The sequence below is a fragment of the Xiphophorus hellerii genome, chromosome 20 (assembly GCF_003331165.1).
Source record: "Xiphophorus hellerii strain 12219 chromosome 20, Xiphophorus_hellerii-4.1, whole genome shotgun sequence".
In the NCBI taxonomy this organism is placed as follows: Eukaryota; Metazoa; Chordata; class Actinopteri; order Cyprinodontiformes; family Poeciliidae; genus Xiphophorus; species Xiphophorus hellerii.
The window spans coordinates 29,696,040-29,714,394 of NC_045691.1; the positions used below are offsets into that span (position 1 = coordinate 29,696,040).

The 18,355-nt window shown below is 43.9% G+C and overlaps 1 protein-coding gene across 5 annotated transcripts in view; it reads right to left on the reverse strand.

Moving 5' to 3' along the window:
- LOC116710834 (plexin-B1-like) overlaps nucleotides 1–18,355 on the reverse strand; it is a 72,318-nt gene that overhangs the window by 17,795 nt on the left and 36,168 nt on the right. For 4 of the 5 annotated variants that reach the window (XM_032550085.1, XM_032550084.1, XM_032550086.1 and 1 more), the window contains 12 exons: nucleotides 14,955–15,048; nucleotides 12,713–13,886; nucleotides 10,624–10,806; nucleotides 8,103–8,231; nucleotides 7,678–7,778; nucleotides 6,238–6,370; nucleotides 4,981–5,137; nucleotides 3,766–3,874; nucleotides 3,152–3,260; nucleotides 2,001–2,789; nucleotides 536–670; nucleotides 328–450 (listed from right to left, as the gene is read on the reverse strand). In XM_032550085.1, coding sequence (XP_032405976.1) covers nucleotides 328–450; nucleotides 536–670; nucleotides 2,001–2,789; nucleotides 3,152–3,260; nucleotides 3,766–3,874; nucleotides 4,981–5,137; nucleotides 6,238–6,370; nucleotides 7,678–7,778; nucleotides 8,103–8,231; nucleotides 10,624–10,806; nucleotides 12,713–13,876 — 3,132 coding nt within the window. In that variant the 5' untranslated portion in view covers nucleotides 13,877–13,886; nucleotides 14,955–15,048. The remainder of the gene's footprint in view (nucleotides 1–327; nucleotides 451–535; nucleotides 671–2,000; nucleotides 2,790–3,151; nucleotides 3,261–3,765; nucleotides 3,875–4,980; nucleotides 5,138–6,237; nucleotides 6,371–7,677; nucleotides 7,779–8,102; nucleotides 8,232–10,623; nucleotides 10,807–12,712; nucleotides 13,887–14,954; nucleotides 15,049–18,355) is intronic. The other variant, XM_032550087.1, reaches the window with a different exon arrangement.

Below are 18,355 nucleotides of genomic sequence, written 5' to 3' on the forward strand. Positions count from 1 at the left end.
GGCGATCAGCCATAAAACTGCAATTTGTGCACCACTACTGGGAAGGGAAGTGTAAATTATCTTAGAACATTAAAATGGTTTTGCAGGTTTGGTTTTTTAAAGACAAATGTAGCACATTTTCTAGGCATCAATTGGAAAAAATAAAAACACAATTTTGTCAATTCTGATAAACAAAATCATGATTTAGCCAACCTGTCTTTGAAAATTGTTGCTATATTTAGCCAAAAAAAGAAAAAAGAAAAACAAAGGAACTCTTATATGCAAAATAAAAAAAGGACTCATCTGTAGGAACCCTGCTGCACAAAAACAGTGGAATGTGTTTCTAACCTTGTGTAGCTGACAGGTGATGTAGAAGCTGGATGGATTCATGTCATCAGACTCCACAAAGGCTTCCACCACCACCGTCTGGCCCTCGATAACCAGCACACACTCATAGTCCAGCTCTGCATCCTGAACACACACACACACAGAAGTTTAACAAATGCATTTGGGTCCAGCCTGGTTGCACCGACGGATCGGGAGCGCTGCTCTGCACCTGATACAGGTGGAGGTTGCGTGCCAGTAGCGTGATCTTCCTCTCCACCTGGACGGGCAGCAGGGAGGAGCCCTGGACCTTTTCCACACAGGGACAAGCGGAGGAGCCCCAGCTGATGTAGGGGCCCTCATCGCCCTGCAGTGAGACACAGTCACACAATGTAACGACCCCGTAGGCCCCGAGCTCTCGCCTGCAGCACGAACCAACAGCTACGTGAGGACAGAGGTGGGTAGAGCAGCCAAACATTTTACTCAAGTAAGAGTAAAAATGTATTGGGTGAAAAAGTCTACTCAAGTACTGAGTAAGTGATCACATTATCAAACATTTATTCAATCATTAAAAATTACATGATCAGATGACTCAGAGTATTAAATTATGTGGTTATTTTGGTATTTTAAAGATCGGAATGGAAATAATTCATATAGACACCACAATTATGAAATTACACAATCAGGCATTAGAAACATTGTTCCAAGTTTTTTTTTTTTTCCCCCAATTCAAAATGTATGAAACTTTAGTGAAAACTCCTGATGTGTGTCTGTCGATTTTTTAGTCAAAACATTTTGTTTTTCATTCGGTGGGCTGAGAATCTAAAAATCTTACTCAAGTAAGAGCAGCGATACTTCATACTAAAATTACTCAAGCAAAAGTAAAACGTTTCCAAAAAGCTACTCAAGTGACTCAAGTAATTGAGTAAATGTAGCTAGCTACTACCCAACTCTGTGTGAGGATGAGTGCTTTGAAAAAAAGGTTTTAATAAAGTTTTAGACCAACTAATCCTCCTCCCACCATCATATGTCGGACTTGTCTCCAGGCACACAAAGACCTTAAAAACTCTCTGATCTCCAGAGAATATTTCTTTGTTTTTCCTTTTTCTAACGTTGATCTTATAAGCTAACCATGCTAACTCCTAACTTGAAAAGCTAAGCCCAATTTAAAATGTTAACTACGTCATTATTTCGTGTTTGTTTTGAAATAATAGTAACACATATAAATGACAGCTCATATCTTCGTTAATTTTAATTCCTGGTGGGAAATCTGGATTAACAGGCCGGACAGAACCTCGGTCATCAGAGGATCGTTGGGAACCGGCTCAGAGGCAGACAGGAGCTCAGATTACTATGTTTACTGTCCTGGTCAGTGGCATCGTCTTTTCATTCAGCCATGTTCCATGTGTGAGTGTCAGGACGGACTGTGTGGCTAAGTTGCTACAGAAACCGACTGATCTACAGCATCAGGTAGGAAAGAAAGTGATGAGAAAAGGTCCAGAGTGAAGCAGAGCAGCTGTTGTTGTGTCGTCTAGACACAGCAGACAGAAAGAAAGAGCAGCGGCAGAGGAGACGACTGGAGCATTTCAGTGGGAAGTACAGTTTCCAGTTTGAATTCCAGTTAGACGTTGGGAGTAAAGGGAAGGACTGGTGAGCAGGTTAAGGAGGCACAGCGGCCGGACCGAGCGTCAACTCACCGGTAGGAAGGCATCAGCTGGATCATCCTGGTAATCCAGTTCAGGGTTTGAGTCTGTTTCCCTCAGCTGGGCGTATGAGGGGGGGTCACGGTCTTCGCCGTCACCTGACAGCCTGGCTGTGTCCTCTTCTGTGCCCTCAGGCAGCACATCTGCTTGATTTGACTTCCAGGTCGGGTCAGGGTCAAGTTCGAGGTCATGGTCTGGTTCGGTGCCTCCTTCTGGGCTCAGTGAAGGACTGGGGGTCAGGTCCAGGCTGGGGGAGGGGTCAGTAATAGCAGCTCCACCCACAGAGGTGGTTGTGGGCTGGGGGTCATCGTCAGGTGAGGTCACGCTCAATGTTTCCTCACTAGGGGGCGACTGTGTGACCCCGTTCAGGGTGGAGGTGTCCGAGACGACCAGAGGCATCACGGCTTCCTGATCCCCACTAAGGCCGTCGGCCCCGGTGACGGGCAGCACCTCAGCCGCCGCCATGGCAACTTGGTCAGATTCGCTCCGGGTGACGACGACGAGCCCCCCCACTGCAGTGGACCTCTCCGCCCTGCTGGGCGGGGCGGGGGGCGGAGCTGAGCTGGAGGGCTGTGGGGGCTCAGTGCTGGGCGCGGGGGAGGTGGCTAACGCCCCGCTGGTTACTATGGCAACAGGAACAAAGCTTGTCGTGGCGGCAGTGGTAGCTGATGGCGTTATGAAAGGAGCGGAGGTTGTCATGGTGACTGTAGCCGCTGTGGTAGTAGAGGTTGGGATGGTTTTCATGGGTTTGGCGGTGGGGGGGGGAGATGTGGGGAGTTTAAACTGAGGAGGGGGGGAGACACACGAAGGAAGGGGGGGGAGACAAATCAAAAACTTACAGAAAAATGGAAAACAGAACTGAATTTGCTGTGCTAAACGCATGCATGGACACATTAGCTGCGACAAACATCCAGGTTAGCTTAGCCTGGAGGAACGCTGCCTTAAAACGAGCTCATTGCGTCACAAAAGCACAAAATGGCTGCCAGTGAAATGGGCCTCGTACGTCATTTTCACGACTTGCGGAGCTGCAAAGCGTTAAGGTGGAGTGTTTGTGGAGCGCTGGCTGTGAGCTGAGAAAGGTCCCCTCATGACGGAGCGAGCGGCCACAGAGTGCCGCGCTCTCCTCTAGTGTTACTGCGACTTACGTGCTGGTTGTAGATGATGGCGCCCTCCTCACACACGGCCTTGTGGGTACAGGAGTGCTGGTGAACGCACCAGTTACAGCCCCATTTGCTCAGCACGCATCCACGGCAGCTGCACACAAGACATAATACCAGAGACATTGAGGGAACCATCAGCACACAGCAGGAAATATGGCAAGAAAAAGCTCTTAGTGAAGCTGCACAGCCTTTAAAACACTTTAACATCCTCGTTAGCACCAGGAAGTGTAGAAAAGTAGAATCTGAAGACAAAACCAGGCTGGATATTTCAGCAAGACAATGACCCCTAAACACACCGCCACAGCCTGGTGGGGCTCATTTCTCCATACAGGAGTAATGTTGAAGTCTCCAGTACCAAAAGGTTCCACAACCAGTTTCTTCCTGTGGCGTTCTACATTATTTTACATCAGCTAATTCTGAACTCAGCTGTATCGACTACTTGGGCTGTTATTCAAATCTGGCCTAGATTTCAGGTTCATTGTAAATGTGTTTACACTGAAAAATGCCAACATGCTTAAAGACATGAAGTTACATAAAAACAGGACAAAGTGTTAAGATCAGCAGCAGACAGAGGAGACGAGCGCTTAGCGCTGACTTACGGAGAGCTCCCAGACTGCTGCTTCACTGCCATGCAGTCGTAAAAGGTGAAGTCCCTGGCTGTTACCGTGACGTCCCCGAAATGGACAGACAAGGTGAGAGTGATGAAATCTGATGGCAGAACACACACGCACACACGCACACACACACCCACACACACACACACACGCACATCCCCCCACCCCACACACACACAGAGACACAGACAGACAAAGTGATCATCATCTCTTAACCAGGAAACCAGGAAATATTTAGCCAGGCTTATCAACCCTGAGTCACAGAGTTTACATATATCAGTACTATGATGGGAACATCATCATCATCATCGTCATCATCATTGTCATCATCATCATCAACTTCATAAAGCGCTTTAACACCAGCTACAGCTGAAACAAAATGCTGAACATCAGTAATAAATAAATAAACAAGATAAAGGAAAGCATAAAAATAAAGCAACAAAACTAAACACACAATAATGAATAAAAAACTCAATTCAAAACACAATAAGATGACACAGATAAAATCAATATCAATAAATAGCGGTGAATTGATTGCTGATTTTTTGGCCGATTTTTAAAAAGCTTGACCTGCCGATTCTGATTTTAGCTGATTTTGATAAAGTAGCACAAAAGCTCAAATCTAACATCTTTATGACATTACTAAAACAAAAAAATCTTCATGTCTATGTGACAGATTTTATAAATATGTCCTGATTTATTGGACCTTCTTTATGTGGAGCTGCTTGTGTTGCTACAATGTTTTTATCACAGCCTCAAAGGCTGAATGAACAAATACGACACAAACAGAAATAAAAGCATACATGTGATTATGCAGCAGACAGTACATACACAGATTTAAGCAGAACTGTGCATATTAGGATGCAGATTAGTGGCCACTGTCCTAGCTGGTTTAGGTAAGATGGAGTGGGTTCGATTTGATTTAGCTGTGTGTGAACATGCAGCGGTGTCGATACAAACACAGCTACACACACACACAAACACACGCCCACGCACCCCTACACATACACACACACACACACAGAGGTTAATCCCATCACAGCGGGGCTCCAAATCCCTTAGTCACAAAACCAAAAAGCTCATACCAGTAATTAAAATCCCTCAGTCGGAGGTTCAAAGCGATCAGACTCAACAAGCAGCGAATGCTGGTGAATTAAAGCAAACAACCTCAGGACTCTAAACAGAACAAGCTGGACCCACCCTGTCCAGGAGGCACCATGGGTATTCTGCTGGAGTCCGGAGATTGGCAGGTGACTCCGGCCTCGGTGACGGCAGCAGGACTGCGGCTGTCCTGGAACAGGCAGGAGTACGACTCGCCCTGTTCCAACACGGGGAGTCCTGGGACGGACAGGGTCACCTGAGGACAGGGGAGCAGCGGCACCGCAATTAGATTGTTACACATGGTTCAAAAGATGCAGAGGAGGAGGCTCGGTCGCTTTTCCACATGGAAATTACAAACAAATATCTGGAGAGACAAAACTCAGCACCTGCGCTTCACTAAGCAAATAGCTGGGAGCCTCCCTTTGGAAAGCTGCAGCTGTGTAAGCCTGGACAGGCGGGCGTGATGTTCCAGCTACCGACAGCAGAACAAAGAGCAGATGACTCTATCAGAATCAGCCGGACTGGCCTGACTGTGTGCATAAACACAAATACTACACTGCAAAAAACACGAAACCTTAAGTACTTTTGGTCTAGTTTCTAGTGAAAATGTCTTTAGTACACTTGAAATAAGACAATAAACTAACTTACAAGCAAGTTGTCAGCAAGAAATATGAGCATGTTTTAAGCAAACGATTCCTTAATATAATTTTTTTTTTAAGACATTTGCAGTAGAAACTAGAGAAAAATTACTTGGAACGTTTTAGTGTTTTAGCAGTGAACACTGAGAGAACTGACTGATCCTCATGGGGCCCCATGAGAGGAGGCGCCGTTTTGGGGTTACCAGTTAGGTTTAGGATTAAGCTGCGATTGAATTTAGATTCAGGGCTACATATGTTCTGCTAATGGTTAGTCTGCAGAAATGAATGCAAAGTCCCTGTGAAGATACAAAACATACTGTGTGTGTATGTTTGTGTGTGTAAGAATGTTTAATAGCTCCCTGTTGGACCTGAGGACGACATGAGGACATCCAGAGCCAGAAAGAGTCCACATGTTCCAAACAAGCCAACCAATCAGAGCGGGCCCAGGCCAGAGCAGCTCCAACCCCCCAGTGAGCTCTAATCTCATCTCTACAGACCTCCATGGAGTGTAGACTGCGGCTGGACGGAGGTCTAGGTCACGACTCCCAGCGATTATCTCCCAGATAAAATGACTTTTCCCTGGGCTGGTTAACTAAACAGCAACGTTAAAATGGGCCCACTAGAACTGGCTCTGTTCTACTTTGACAGAAAAAAAAAAGTTTTACCATGTAACTAAACGTAGTTAGTTACTTTGCTTTGTGAAAGTAAGTGAACCTACCATCCTGCTCTCCTCCCGGCTGATATTGAACGGGTTCAGCTCCTGAACACTCAGGCACTGCTGCTCGATGTCGAAGCTCCACAGCCACTGGCCGGCTCGGTCCCCACGACCGCACTGGGACCTCAGCACACACCTGCAGAGGAAGGACAAACACACACACACAGTGTCACACTATCGCCACAACTCACTCTGGAGTCAGCCTCTCCCTCACCGCACTGGTAAAAGAGCCACAGTAAACTGGACCCCTTTAACGCATAAAATGAAAAAAAAAAATGAGGTGGAAAAAAATAAGAGGTACGAGGAAAGATAAAACATTACAATCCATCTGAGGGACAGAAATCTGTTTCCATGTCTTCAATGTTCTTCTTCCAGCTCTTTAAGGGCGGGAGTTCCCCCAAACACAAAATATGTCAAAAGAAAAATGAAAACTTAGATTACATCGAGATAATAAATAGGCTATTCATGCAAGAAAATTCTCCAACGTGGTTGAATTAAAAAAGGCATCATTCACTCCGCCTGAAAGAGCATGAAGCAACACACTGCAAAATTACAAAATCTTACCAAGTATTTTTGTCTAGTTTCTAGTACAAATATCTTAGTACAAGACAAAAATAACTTCTAAGAAACTTTTCAGGAAGATATAGAAGCTTGTTTTAAGTAAATAATTCTTCAATATTGTTCTAGTTCCATTGGCAAATTATGTTATTTATAAAAAGGGAGAAAATGTCTTGGTATAAGTGAAAAAATCTAGAACTTATTCATCAATATTAAGGAATTATTGACTTAAAACAAACCCCTATATCTTGCTGAAAAAATACTTGTAAGTCTTGTCGTATTTCAAGTTTCTAAGATGTTTGCTGTAGAAATTGGACCAAAATTACTTGGTAAGATTTTGTGTTTTTGCAGTGCAGCTGAAAGGAATGTATGAACGACTGAATGAAGGACTCCGATTGTTGTTTTCCCTTCATAAATAAAAACAATGTTTGAAAACAGATTTTTAGTATTTATTGAGGTCATCGCTCTCTGATGTTCATATTAGTTCATTCATCTGAAATATTACATGTAAAGGGGCGGGGGAGTAAAAATAGGGAGAAATCTCCATTGTCTCTTTTCACAAGAGTGAGATGGAAAAAGACCGGCTTCCAAAATGATTCATGAAGAACACTAAAGTTGTGGATGATGAAGAGGAGGAAATGTCAAACATCAGACATGCTTCGACATGGAGCCTCACAGAGTAACAGAAGTTTGGGATTGGTTGTGTAACGATCAGTCTGGAGCTGACTGAACTGCATTCATGTTAAAAAGACAAAAGAAAAAAACATCTGAGTTATGGTGTAATCAGGCTGCTCTTTCTGAATGAACATAATCACATCAAATGGGTGACTAATTACTGGGTGATTATCGTTTCTTCGTCTTGCTAGCTGCTAGCGGCTCTCTCACCTTCCCTCCAGGATGCACCAGCCGCAGTAGGGGTCGTGGGCCAGCAGACAGGAGTGGCAGTCTGGGTGCTGCTGGCATTCGGCCACCGGCCTCTTCTGCAGCTGCAGCCAGGATAAAACAATCGCACTCATTTGTACAAATCAGCCACACTAAGCTCCTAAACAAAATCTGATTACAAACAATAGATGGCCCACATTCCCCTGCGCAACAATGAAAAATCGAGAATACGGTCGCCGGAATAATCCCAACTGCACGCACATTGCTGGAATAACTGGAGCAGAAAGCAAAGAGTCATTTCCCGCTCTGCTTTGTGCCCGCAGTGCGGCCGAGGGGCGGTGTGGGACGAGAGCGCGGCCGAGGGGCGGTGTGGGACGAGAGCGCGGCCGAGGGGCGGTGTGGGACGAGAGCGCGGCCGGCATTTGTACCATGTCGCGGGTCATGATGAAGAGGTGCTCCTCCTCCTGGTCCAGAACCAGGTCCGAGCTGATAGGCGTGTTCTTCTGGATGGAGACCACCGAGTACTCCACCACCTCGCCGTTTGGTCCCAGGAAAACCTGAGGAGAGCCACAAGAGACCGGTCTGATCCATCTGTGGAGCAGCAACCTGTCTGCAAGTTACAGAAGGCATGACTGGCCCAAACGGCATCAGAGCTTTGAGAGACAGAAAAAAAACCTACAAAGCAGGACAAGAAGGATTTCAGGCATGTGGCTGAGGAATGTACTTTCATCACTCGTAACCGATTTGTCAGCGCCGATTTCCTCAATTTTGGGAGATCAGTGATCGGCCGATACTTACATGTGAAGCCGATCTTATCCACCTCAGCAAAGGTCTAAAAATTAACGACGGTCCTCTTCTGCTCACCAATGAGAGAGGTTTGACTGATAGACCGGCCTACCAGGTCATGTCTGCATGTTTCCAGTTAACAATAGTCACTCCTCTGTTGACAACTCAGTAACTTTCTTGCTATATTTAGCGACATTTCAGACACAAAAATTGGTACTGGGCAAATTCAGAATCAGCAGGTCAGACTTTTTAAAGATTGGTAATTGGTGAACGGCCAGAAAACTGCAATCAGTGCATCTGTACAACTTCCCTATAAATTTTAATGCCATTTCTCCACAGTAAAATTAAAACCATCTGAAAAAGACAGATTCACAATCTCTTGATGAAATGAGAGAATCTTTTCCACCTCTCAGTTTTTTGTTTTTACCGATCACAACCAAATTAAACGTCCAGAAGAATGTGTGTGTGGGGGGCGGGGGGCGTGGGTGTGTGGGGGTTCTTATACCCTTGTGGGGACCTATTTCTGTCTACAATGTGGGGTTGTGGGGACCACTGCTCCTTGTGAGGACATTTTCTTGGTCCCCATGAGGGGAAATGGTGTTTGTGGGTTATGATTAGGTTTAGGTCTAAGGTGTGAGTTGACCTTTGGTTAAAGTTAGGGGTAGGGTAAGGGTTAGGCTGTAGAAAATGAATGGAAGTCAATGTAAAGTTCCTACAAATACAAAAACACGACTGCATGTGCGTGTGAAGGTGTGCAGCAATAACAGCGCACAACCCCAAGTACAGTATGCTGCTATGTACAAGAGATAAAGTCTCATACACACTGAATCTGATGTAACTGCATAGAAACATATTAATGGAGTCAGTGTTCCTTTTGTAATGCTCCTTCACTATGGCTAGCCACCGAGGACAAAGACTCCAGTGTGTACAGGAGGTCTCTCAGCCTGTAAAATCCTCATGTCATCACTGGTACCCAGCTCCTTCCCTGACCTCCAAGCTGACGTTATTGAGGGAAGTTTCAGACACAGACTCATAGATTTATTGATGCCCCAAGGGGGAACTGTCCAGACACAGCAGCAGAGAACAAGGCAGCTGAGCAAAACACAATCTGTATGAACTCATCATCTAAAAACAACTAAACACAATAAATTCATCATGGCTAAGTAGTGTTGTGCATGTTCATGTGCTGTGCCTCTGGAAACGAATCACAAAGTCACTGATTTGACTTTTCCACATTTTGTCATGTTCCAACCTGAATCCTAATTGGATTTAATTCATTTCTTGCCTCAAAATTCTGCACACAAGTGCCCCATAAATGCCAATGTAGAAATATTTTTGTGTACTTTTCACATTTATTAAAAATAGAAAATGAGAAAATCACATAAAATCACGGTGCTGGAAGCATGTAATGTACTCCACCAAGACTCAGTCTGATTTCATCCAGAGTGTGAAGAATGTGTCTTCAGATATGTGGTGGTCGCTTCAGGTGATGTTTTGTTCAGCCACGTCTCTGAGCTCTGAACATCTTCAGCTATAGTCATGGAATATGACAGAACTGGAGGATAATGGCTTCCTGGTAGCTTCAAGCATCATTCTTATCCAATCCCTGGCAGATAGTTTGCGTCTTTTTTTCCTCAAGTTTCTTGCAACCCTGTTGACAATTGGCAACAAAAACCTTTTATGGTTCTGTGATGATGCCCCAATACCTTCTAGAGCGCTGCATCCCTCTAGAAGACTTCTGGTACATTTTGACAATCCAGAGTCAATTAAATCTCTTTTGGGCCCATTTTGACAAAAGAAAAAGATGTAAGGTTGCAGTGATTGCAGTTTTCCAACCGATTGCCAATTATGATCTATAAAAAACCTGACCTGCCAATTCCAGTTTTGGCCGGTAAAATTATTTTGTCTGAAATGTTGCTAAATATAGGAAGAAAGTCACTGGTTTGACTTTCTTGTTATATTTGCTATCTATCTGGATGAAGGTTAGTTGGGTCTCAAATCAGCATATAAACATTCCCTATAAGAACCTGAATTCCAGTAAGAGACGTCTGTATGCTTCTTAGATGGACATTATTTTGGCTATTGATGCCACAGTTCTTTGCTTCATATCCAATATAATCATTCTTCTGCAGGACTATGCAGCGTTATTGGCTGGACTGTCACCTTGTGGAGTTTCCCCTTGGAGTCTCCAAGGAAGGCGATGGTATATCCCTCCCTCATGCTCACAGCCACAGCAGTGAGCCGGGCAGACGGGCTGTCCAGAATGGTGTCCACTAGCACCGGGATCCGGCTGGCCATGGGGCTGGGAGTGTGGTCAGATCCACAGGGGTAAGCATCCAAAGTGTTCTGAAATTCAGAACAGAGCTATAAGAAGACAGTAGCATCGACAAGTCACTTATCCAAGGCTGAAGACTGAAATAAGAGAATTCACTTAAACACAAAATACCTTGATACCTATGTATCTACCTACGTAACTATTTATATGTCCATCTACCCACCTGCCTTCCTACCTCTTTCCATCTCTCTCTCCCTCTTTTTCCCAGCTCATTTGGCTCCAAATAAAATCTTTGAACTAATTTGTCTTGAATTCCTCTGCAGCAACACCAAAAGCAAAAATGATTCCCAAAGTGTTCCTGATGGGGCCCATAAAACCCTGGCAGGACTTCTTGGGAACAGTTTGTGGTTTGAGGACAAAATAAAACTGGACACAGTCACTACAAAGCTGAAGTAGGATTTGATTTTGCCTTCCCAGTTTGGGAAGAGGGAGACTTGACTCTTCTTTTTGCAGAAACTGTATTATTAAACGAGACCACTCCACATTGGGTTCATTGCCTCATCATTACAGATGAAGGCAATGAACCCAAGGACTCTGGCTTCTGGCAGCAACTTGTTTTGATGGATTATATATTAAAATGGTGACAGGAACAGTTTTTGTGGTAGCAATACTCAACTTTCATCCACAAAACAAATGTAGTTTGAGTGCTTTACAGGAAAATTAGATTCCTGCTCTTTCCTGCACAACTGTAGAGCACATTCAGTAAAGTAGAATAGATCTCCAAAAACAGCAGGGCAGACATCATGAAAGGAAAATGTATTGTGGGATGTAAAAAAATTAAAGAGCCAGGTCTGGGAATATGTCATAGCAGCTGAAGCGGTGCCTGGACACTAGCTGGTTTGGCTGATGGAAGCCTGTGACTACGCTGCAACGACTAATGAGTTCTGAGTAAATCCGGAGTACCTATACCCATAAATATCAAGGCCAGACCAGAGCCAAGATGCATCTTGGTTATTCATTATCACTGTGAAACTTCACATTTCATCACCAGGAACAAATCCGCACTCTTAATGGCTTAAACCTTTTGTCCAAATCCACCCAGTGTGCAGATGGACCTTCCTGGCAAAGGCGGAAAGTTGAGACAGATTGTTTATTTGCAGGGATCAAGTAAAGATTTAACATTGTAATCATGTCGTAAATCTGCTTTTTGGCTTTAATTCTCAGAGGTTTCCTCCTTTCTGCAGTTTGCTATGGTTTTTCTATTATGATCTCTCTATTATGACAGAAACAATATTCTTCTCTATTCTCATCAAATGGTGATCTGATGCCAAACAATACACATTTATCTTTGAAGAGAAAACAAGCAAAGAGAAAGAAAACCACAAGTAGTCAACCAAGTAAGAGTCAACTCAAGTTCAACTGTACAACAGTTATCTCAATCCCAAAGGTCGCTACAGCAAACCCCCAGGTATTCATGGGGATTAGGAACTATAAGTAACTTCCTACTTTTATAGTTCAAACACCAAATATACCTTACAATGCTTTAATACACACAGAGGAAACCACATTAGTGCTCTTGCAGTAACTAGCATCCAAAGATCTTCCTTATCTCTGAATTTGGGTGTACAGCCAATCAGCACCATGGAATGTGAATGGTGCTTCTGGATTGGCTGCTGTCAGTCAGCCAATAGCGTTTGAAGTGGCATTACATTCAGATATTTCAGCTGATAAAGCTGGCTTTTCTTTAGGATATTTTTACACATGCTCTCCAAAAAAAAAAAAACAACCCAAAAACAATAAGAGAATAGGAGAGTTCTCTGAAAAATTACAAATTTCAAGAAAACTGTCAATATGAAACTTCAGTTGGACCTAAAGTGATTTGGTTTGCGTGTACAGAAGAAGCCCACTTTCCCCTCAGACATTCCCATTAATAGTTGAGTGTAGTCACAGAACAGATTTATAGTGCATTGTGCTTACCTCTGGAAGGTTGGCACAGTTGGACTTGACTTCATATTCAATGTATGCTGCCTCCGCTACTCCTTCTCTACCCATTTGTGTATAGCACAGGTCTCTAGTTGAGTTAATCCTGCGGTCCACATCTTCAAGGTTGAACATGCACAGAGCAGAGTCCTCGCTCGGCCGAGACGATGAGGTCAGATGAGTTGAGAAGACTCCGAGAAGGATTTCTGAATCTTGACCCTTAGCCCTGTTCTTGGAGAACCCGAGCTGGACAGCTTGGAGGAGGTTGTACATTTTACCGGCCCTGGAGCGACACGTCAGAGGCACCTCTACATACGAGTAATAGGCCTGGTCATCCAAACATACACGCGAGACGTATGTGCGGTACTCCCTTGACTGTGACTTCAGGTCCCGCCTGTAGAAGAAGAAGTACACATGGTGCCGGTGGGCGAACGAGGCCACAAAGTGGTGATCGTATTCTGAGAGACGGCCGGCGACAGCCAGCTTGGCGGTCTCCTCGTAGGAAAAGATGGGGGCTTGGGCTAAGTTCCGGGTGGAGATAGGCGGGTGGCTGCTGGTATAACCTCGTCCCACAAACAGAACTGGCTGTCTGCCAGGATGAGAGCGAACAACAAGCCCGACGGTGCTAACATTGGGGTGGTTGGCTGCTACATACTGAGTGTCCACTGGCTTGTCTGTGGAAAAAAGCACTACATTGATTGATGTCAGGTTACGCTTCTGGCATATTCCTTGGTTGACACTCCCACAGGTAATAAGTTCCATAGAGTAAGGGTCAACCAGAAGGAGCTTGTTGTGGTTGCTGGTTTCCTTCGCTTGGGGGCAGTTGGTTTCTGTCACAGGGGGCAAACAGTCCGGGCTGTCGATAACGGGCCCAGTGTCATTCCGCAGCTTAAGCTGAAGTAACGGATCTAGCTGGAACAGCTGATCTCGCGCCCCAATGTAGACCCATCCTACACTGGGGTCAGGATGCAGGGCCAGGTGCTCGAATATCGTGTTGTTCCATTTAAAAGTGGGATAAAGGCCAGAGTGGGAAGACACCGATCCCTGTGCAACACCTCTGGATGGCGAACTAAATGGCCGAGCAAAGATGGCAACAAGCAGGAGGCACCGCAGAGCGTGGAGCATTAACGCTGAAGCAGAACACGCTGTCCCAGGAAGCATGGCAGTAGAGCTGAGGGAAAGAAATGATTTCAAATATCAGAAAGCATGTCTACTTCCAGAACAACAGGACTGCTAAAGGTTTTTCCATCGTTTCCTGTGCACCTCTGGAATATTGGCAGTGCTGCTCATACAGCAGGTCAGGCATGAAACGTTTGCTATAATAGCACATTACTGTAACAAGACACATTACGACTTGAAAAGATATTTGATCTGACCGAGATTCTGATGGTCTCCAAGACACAAGGACCTATTACAGACTTGGATCTATGTTCAGTAAGATGTGAGTTGTACTTATACTTTGTTCTTTGCTTATAGTTATATTCTATAACCTACTCAAAGTCTACATTTTTCTACAACGTTTTCTGTTAATCTAAGAGCAAAACGTTTTAGGGGTTCACCAAGGATGTGACCTCTGACACTACAGGACTTATGGCTTGTTCTTTAGCATCTTATTGGTTCTGGTTTAAAACTCCGCATGTAATTATGTTAGTAGTTGAAGGTATGCCCGGTTCACTGCAAAAACACAAATTCTCATTGAGTAGTTTCTAGTGCAAATATCTTAGTGCACTTGAATTAAGATAAAATTAACTTACAATTAACTTTTTGGCAAGAAATATGAGCTTGTTTTAGGTCAATAATTCCTTAATATTGATGAAAAACTTGTTCCATTGGCCGATTATTTAACTTACAACAAGACTTTTTTTCCCCATGTTTTTAGTGAAATAATCTGCCAATGGAACTAGAACTTTTTCAAAAATATTAAGAAATTATTGACTTAAAACAAGCTCATATATCTAGCAGAGAAGTTATTTGCAAGTTAATTGTGTGTTATTTCAAGTGTACTAAGATATTTACTTCAGAAACTGGGCCAAAAATACTTGGTAAGATGTGTTTTTTGCAGTGTTTGATGGTCTCAGTTTGTTAAATAGATTAATCACACATTGATCATCAACAGGAAAATAAACCTTTTGATCTTTTATCAGGAAAATAATTAAGAAAAATTAGACTTTAATCAGTTAAACAGTATCGGATAAACTTTGCAAACTTAAAATTCCCTCTTTCTACACAACAATCTCACCATTTGTTTCCAGTGGTGCTTTACAGAGGTATGTTACCTCTTGACCTTCCAGATGCTCAGGCTCAGGTCATAAACGCATCCTTCTGGATAGCACCTGCAGCACAAGGAAAAACAAGATGAATCAGAGGTCTCAGTTCATAAACAAGCTGTGATTCACAACCAAAATCCAGAATTATGTCAGCCTACACTGGGGGTGCGAGCCCGGAGCTCGTCATGTTTAAACTACTTCAGGTTTTTTTTCCCCTTGGACTTCATTCATAGAATTTTCATACCCTGTTCAGACAAGATTTTAAGTCATGAAAGGGGCAGGACACTACAACAACCAAAAACACAGTTTCCCATGATACCTCTTCAAGCACATCAGCTCTGGATGAGATTATCTGGAGCCATCTTTGTAGTCGTTCATGCTGCTATAGGCTTAGACTACTGGAGAGTAAGGAAAACTAACCACTTTCCTCAATCTTCCTCTTCCTTCTCTCCAACCTGCATTATTTGCTGTTATTTCAGCTGTTGTTGAAGTTCCTTGAGGCATTAACTGTAAAACTGCTGCTCTAGAAAAAGACTGAACTGAATTTAACACATATCTGTCTTGCATGTGGAACTCATCCAAAGCAAACAATGAGGGATGTCTCCCTTATTCACAAACGAGAGTATAAAGAGACATGGACACTCACATTAGGAAGCAGGATTATAAGAAATGACTGCAAGATTTTAGTCGTCTAAAACTTGAGAGACCACACACACATGCTGCTAAAGAAGCCATTAAGACAATAGGTTTGGTAAAGCCAAACAGCAAAGACGACACACCACACAGAGATTTCAATCAAGAATGTTCAGTTGTCAGATGGGAAATCTCGCTAAGCTGCTTGAGATCAAACGTGAGTTCAGAGTAAGTAAAGAAAAACGACTAGGAAGAAGCCAACAGATAGTTTGTGGACTATTGTTAGCAAAAAAAACCCTGCACATTGGCAGTGCAGTTTTTTTGTCTGTTGTACTATTTCTGTGGTCCCGTCTCCTCGCTTTCTGATTGCCCACACGTCACATTCAACAGGCCGCGTTCCCATTCGTCCTCATGGGGGAACACCACACACGATATCAGGCCAAGACGATCCAACATGTTGAATGTCCCTGATTGAGATGGGAGCAGTCCCATCTCAGATCTGGTCTGAGCATACCAGGTCACTCTGAACACAAGTCAATGGAAGATCTCTTACGATTATTTTTAGAGCCATCACCATAATGGGGGGGGGGGTCCTTCAGAATGTCAGATGGGGGAGATCGGGTCAAAAAGTCAGCATAACTATCTAGTTGTGTGAACCAAGCTTAACACACTTCACTCTGACGGTTCAATGCATTGCATTTCCAGCTCTCTGCAGAGGAACTGCATGGTGGGAAGGTGACCCTTTAGACAGGGCCTGGGATGTGTTAAAGCACACACACTCAGATCATGTACATGCAGCTGCTCGGCAAATGACAAACTATCTAGTACACACATTTCTTTTGTGATAGTATTAAATGTCATTCATAATAGTCTTAAAAAGAAGTGGTGCACCGGTTGCAGTTTTCTGGCTGGTCGCCAATTACCGATCTTTAAAAAGCCCGACCAGCCGATTCTGATTTTGGCCGATACCAACTTTTTTTGTCTGAAATGTCGCTAAATAGAGCAAGAAAGTTGCTGAGATGCAACAGTGGGGTGACTATTGTTAACTGCAAATGTGCAGACATGACCTTGTGGGCCGGTGTGTCAGTCAAACCTCTCTTACGGGAGAACAGAAGAGGACAGTGGCTGATTTTTAGACCTTTGTGGAGGTAGATAAGATCAGGGTATAAGATAGGCTCCTCCTATTTTGGGAGCTAATCACCGATCTCCCAAAATAAAGGAAATCGGCACCAATAAATCGGCTGGCCGATAAATCGGTGCACCCCTATTAAAAAGGTCATAAATTTCAGTTGATATGACCTGCAGAAACTGTGTGAAATGCTCCCACTGAATGGGTATTAGTTGCAAACTAAATTATAGCCTTGGTATCCCTGGAAAAGAAGAAGTAGTAAATTAGAAGATTAGGAAGGGAAGCTGAGGAGATCCTCTCTGTTTTGACACGCAAGTGTGCGGTTTCATGTTCACGCAGGGAAACGGCTCAGAATGGTGCCTGGCTGTGACAGCTAAATTGCACTAAATTCTCCTTTTCTATCTAAACTAGACACATAGAGCACATCATTCCCCACCCCCAGTTTCCAACTTTCCCAATGTGATTCCCTTTGCCTTTCAGCATTCCATCACTTGCAACATGGATCTCTTACAAGTTCAGGCAGATCTGCTGGGAGCTCATAGGATGAGGAGCTGGACAAAAGTTGAAAAAAGAAAAAAAAAATGTCTGAAAAGGACACCATTCATTCCAGCAGTGGAGAGCTCACTCATTCAACACACACACGCACACCCCTGCACCCAGACACACATGCACAGAGCCCTTTCTCTGCCACACAGGGCATTAGAATGCCTGCTTTGTTGGGGTAAATCTTCTGAATGTGGGAATCAGGGTAACAGCTTGGCAAGAGGCCAAAGGCCCCCGTCTTCCCCAAACCCCGTCCAAAAAAAACCTGAAAAGTACATGAGCGTCCAATCGCTGCATAAGCAAAGACAGGGAGCTGGAGCCTCTTGATTACTAGACAACATTCCAAAATAATGAAATCTAAACAGGAAGGTTCCTTTGATCCTTTTGGAACAGGTATTAACATCTGTCGTCAGAGGATGCCTCTTGCGACAGCAGGGTCCGAACTCCGGAGACTCACAGGATTGGCCGTTTGATTGCGAGAAAGAGTAGAAGCTGAGAAAGCAGAGAGGAGCCTGACTGGAAAGTTAATTTACACGAGGACTTTCCCCAAACAATAAAACCAAGTAGTTTGGAATGGAAGGAAGTTGGAAAGGATTTTCAAAAGAATGAAAAACAAATATTCAGGTACTAATTACCTGAATATTATGGAGCTGTAAAACTGTAACCCAGCATCAGGAGCATGGATCTTTAAAAAGGATTTTAACTTTCAGAGGGCATTCTTTCAACTTTGCCCCCAAACTTCAACAAAGGTCTTGCTTGCAGATGTGCTCTACTTCACACATCTACTGCCCGTTTCAACAACTGAGCTAAAACTTTCTTTTCATGTGTGAAAAAAAAAAATCTATTGTCCTTCTTGAGGTCAGGGGTCAGAAACAGCCTGCGGTGGCCTCTATTAGTTGTGGAGTAAAATCTACGAACAAAACGGGTGAAGGCATCACAGTGATCACACACTGTTTTTATGACAGATTACCACAGGTTAAAGCGGAAAACACCAGCAAGCAGAGAGAGGTTCAGGTTAGGAGAGCGCTGGTTTTACTTCTGTCCAAAGACAGAGACTCAAACGGGAGC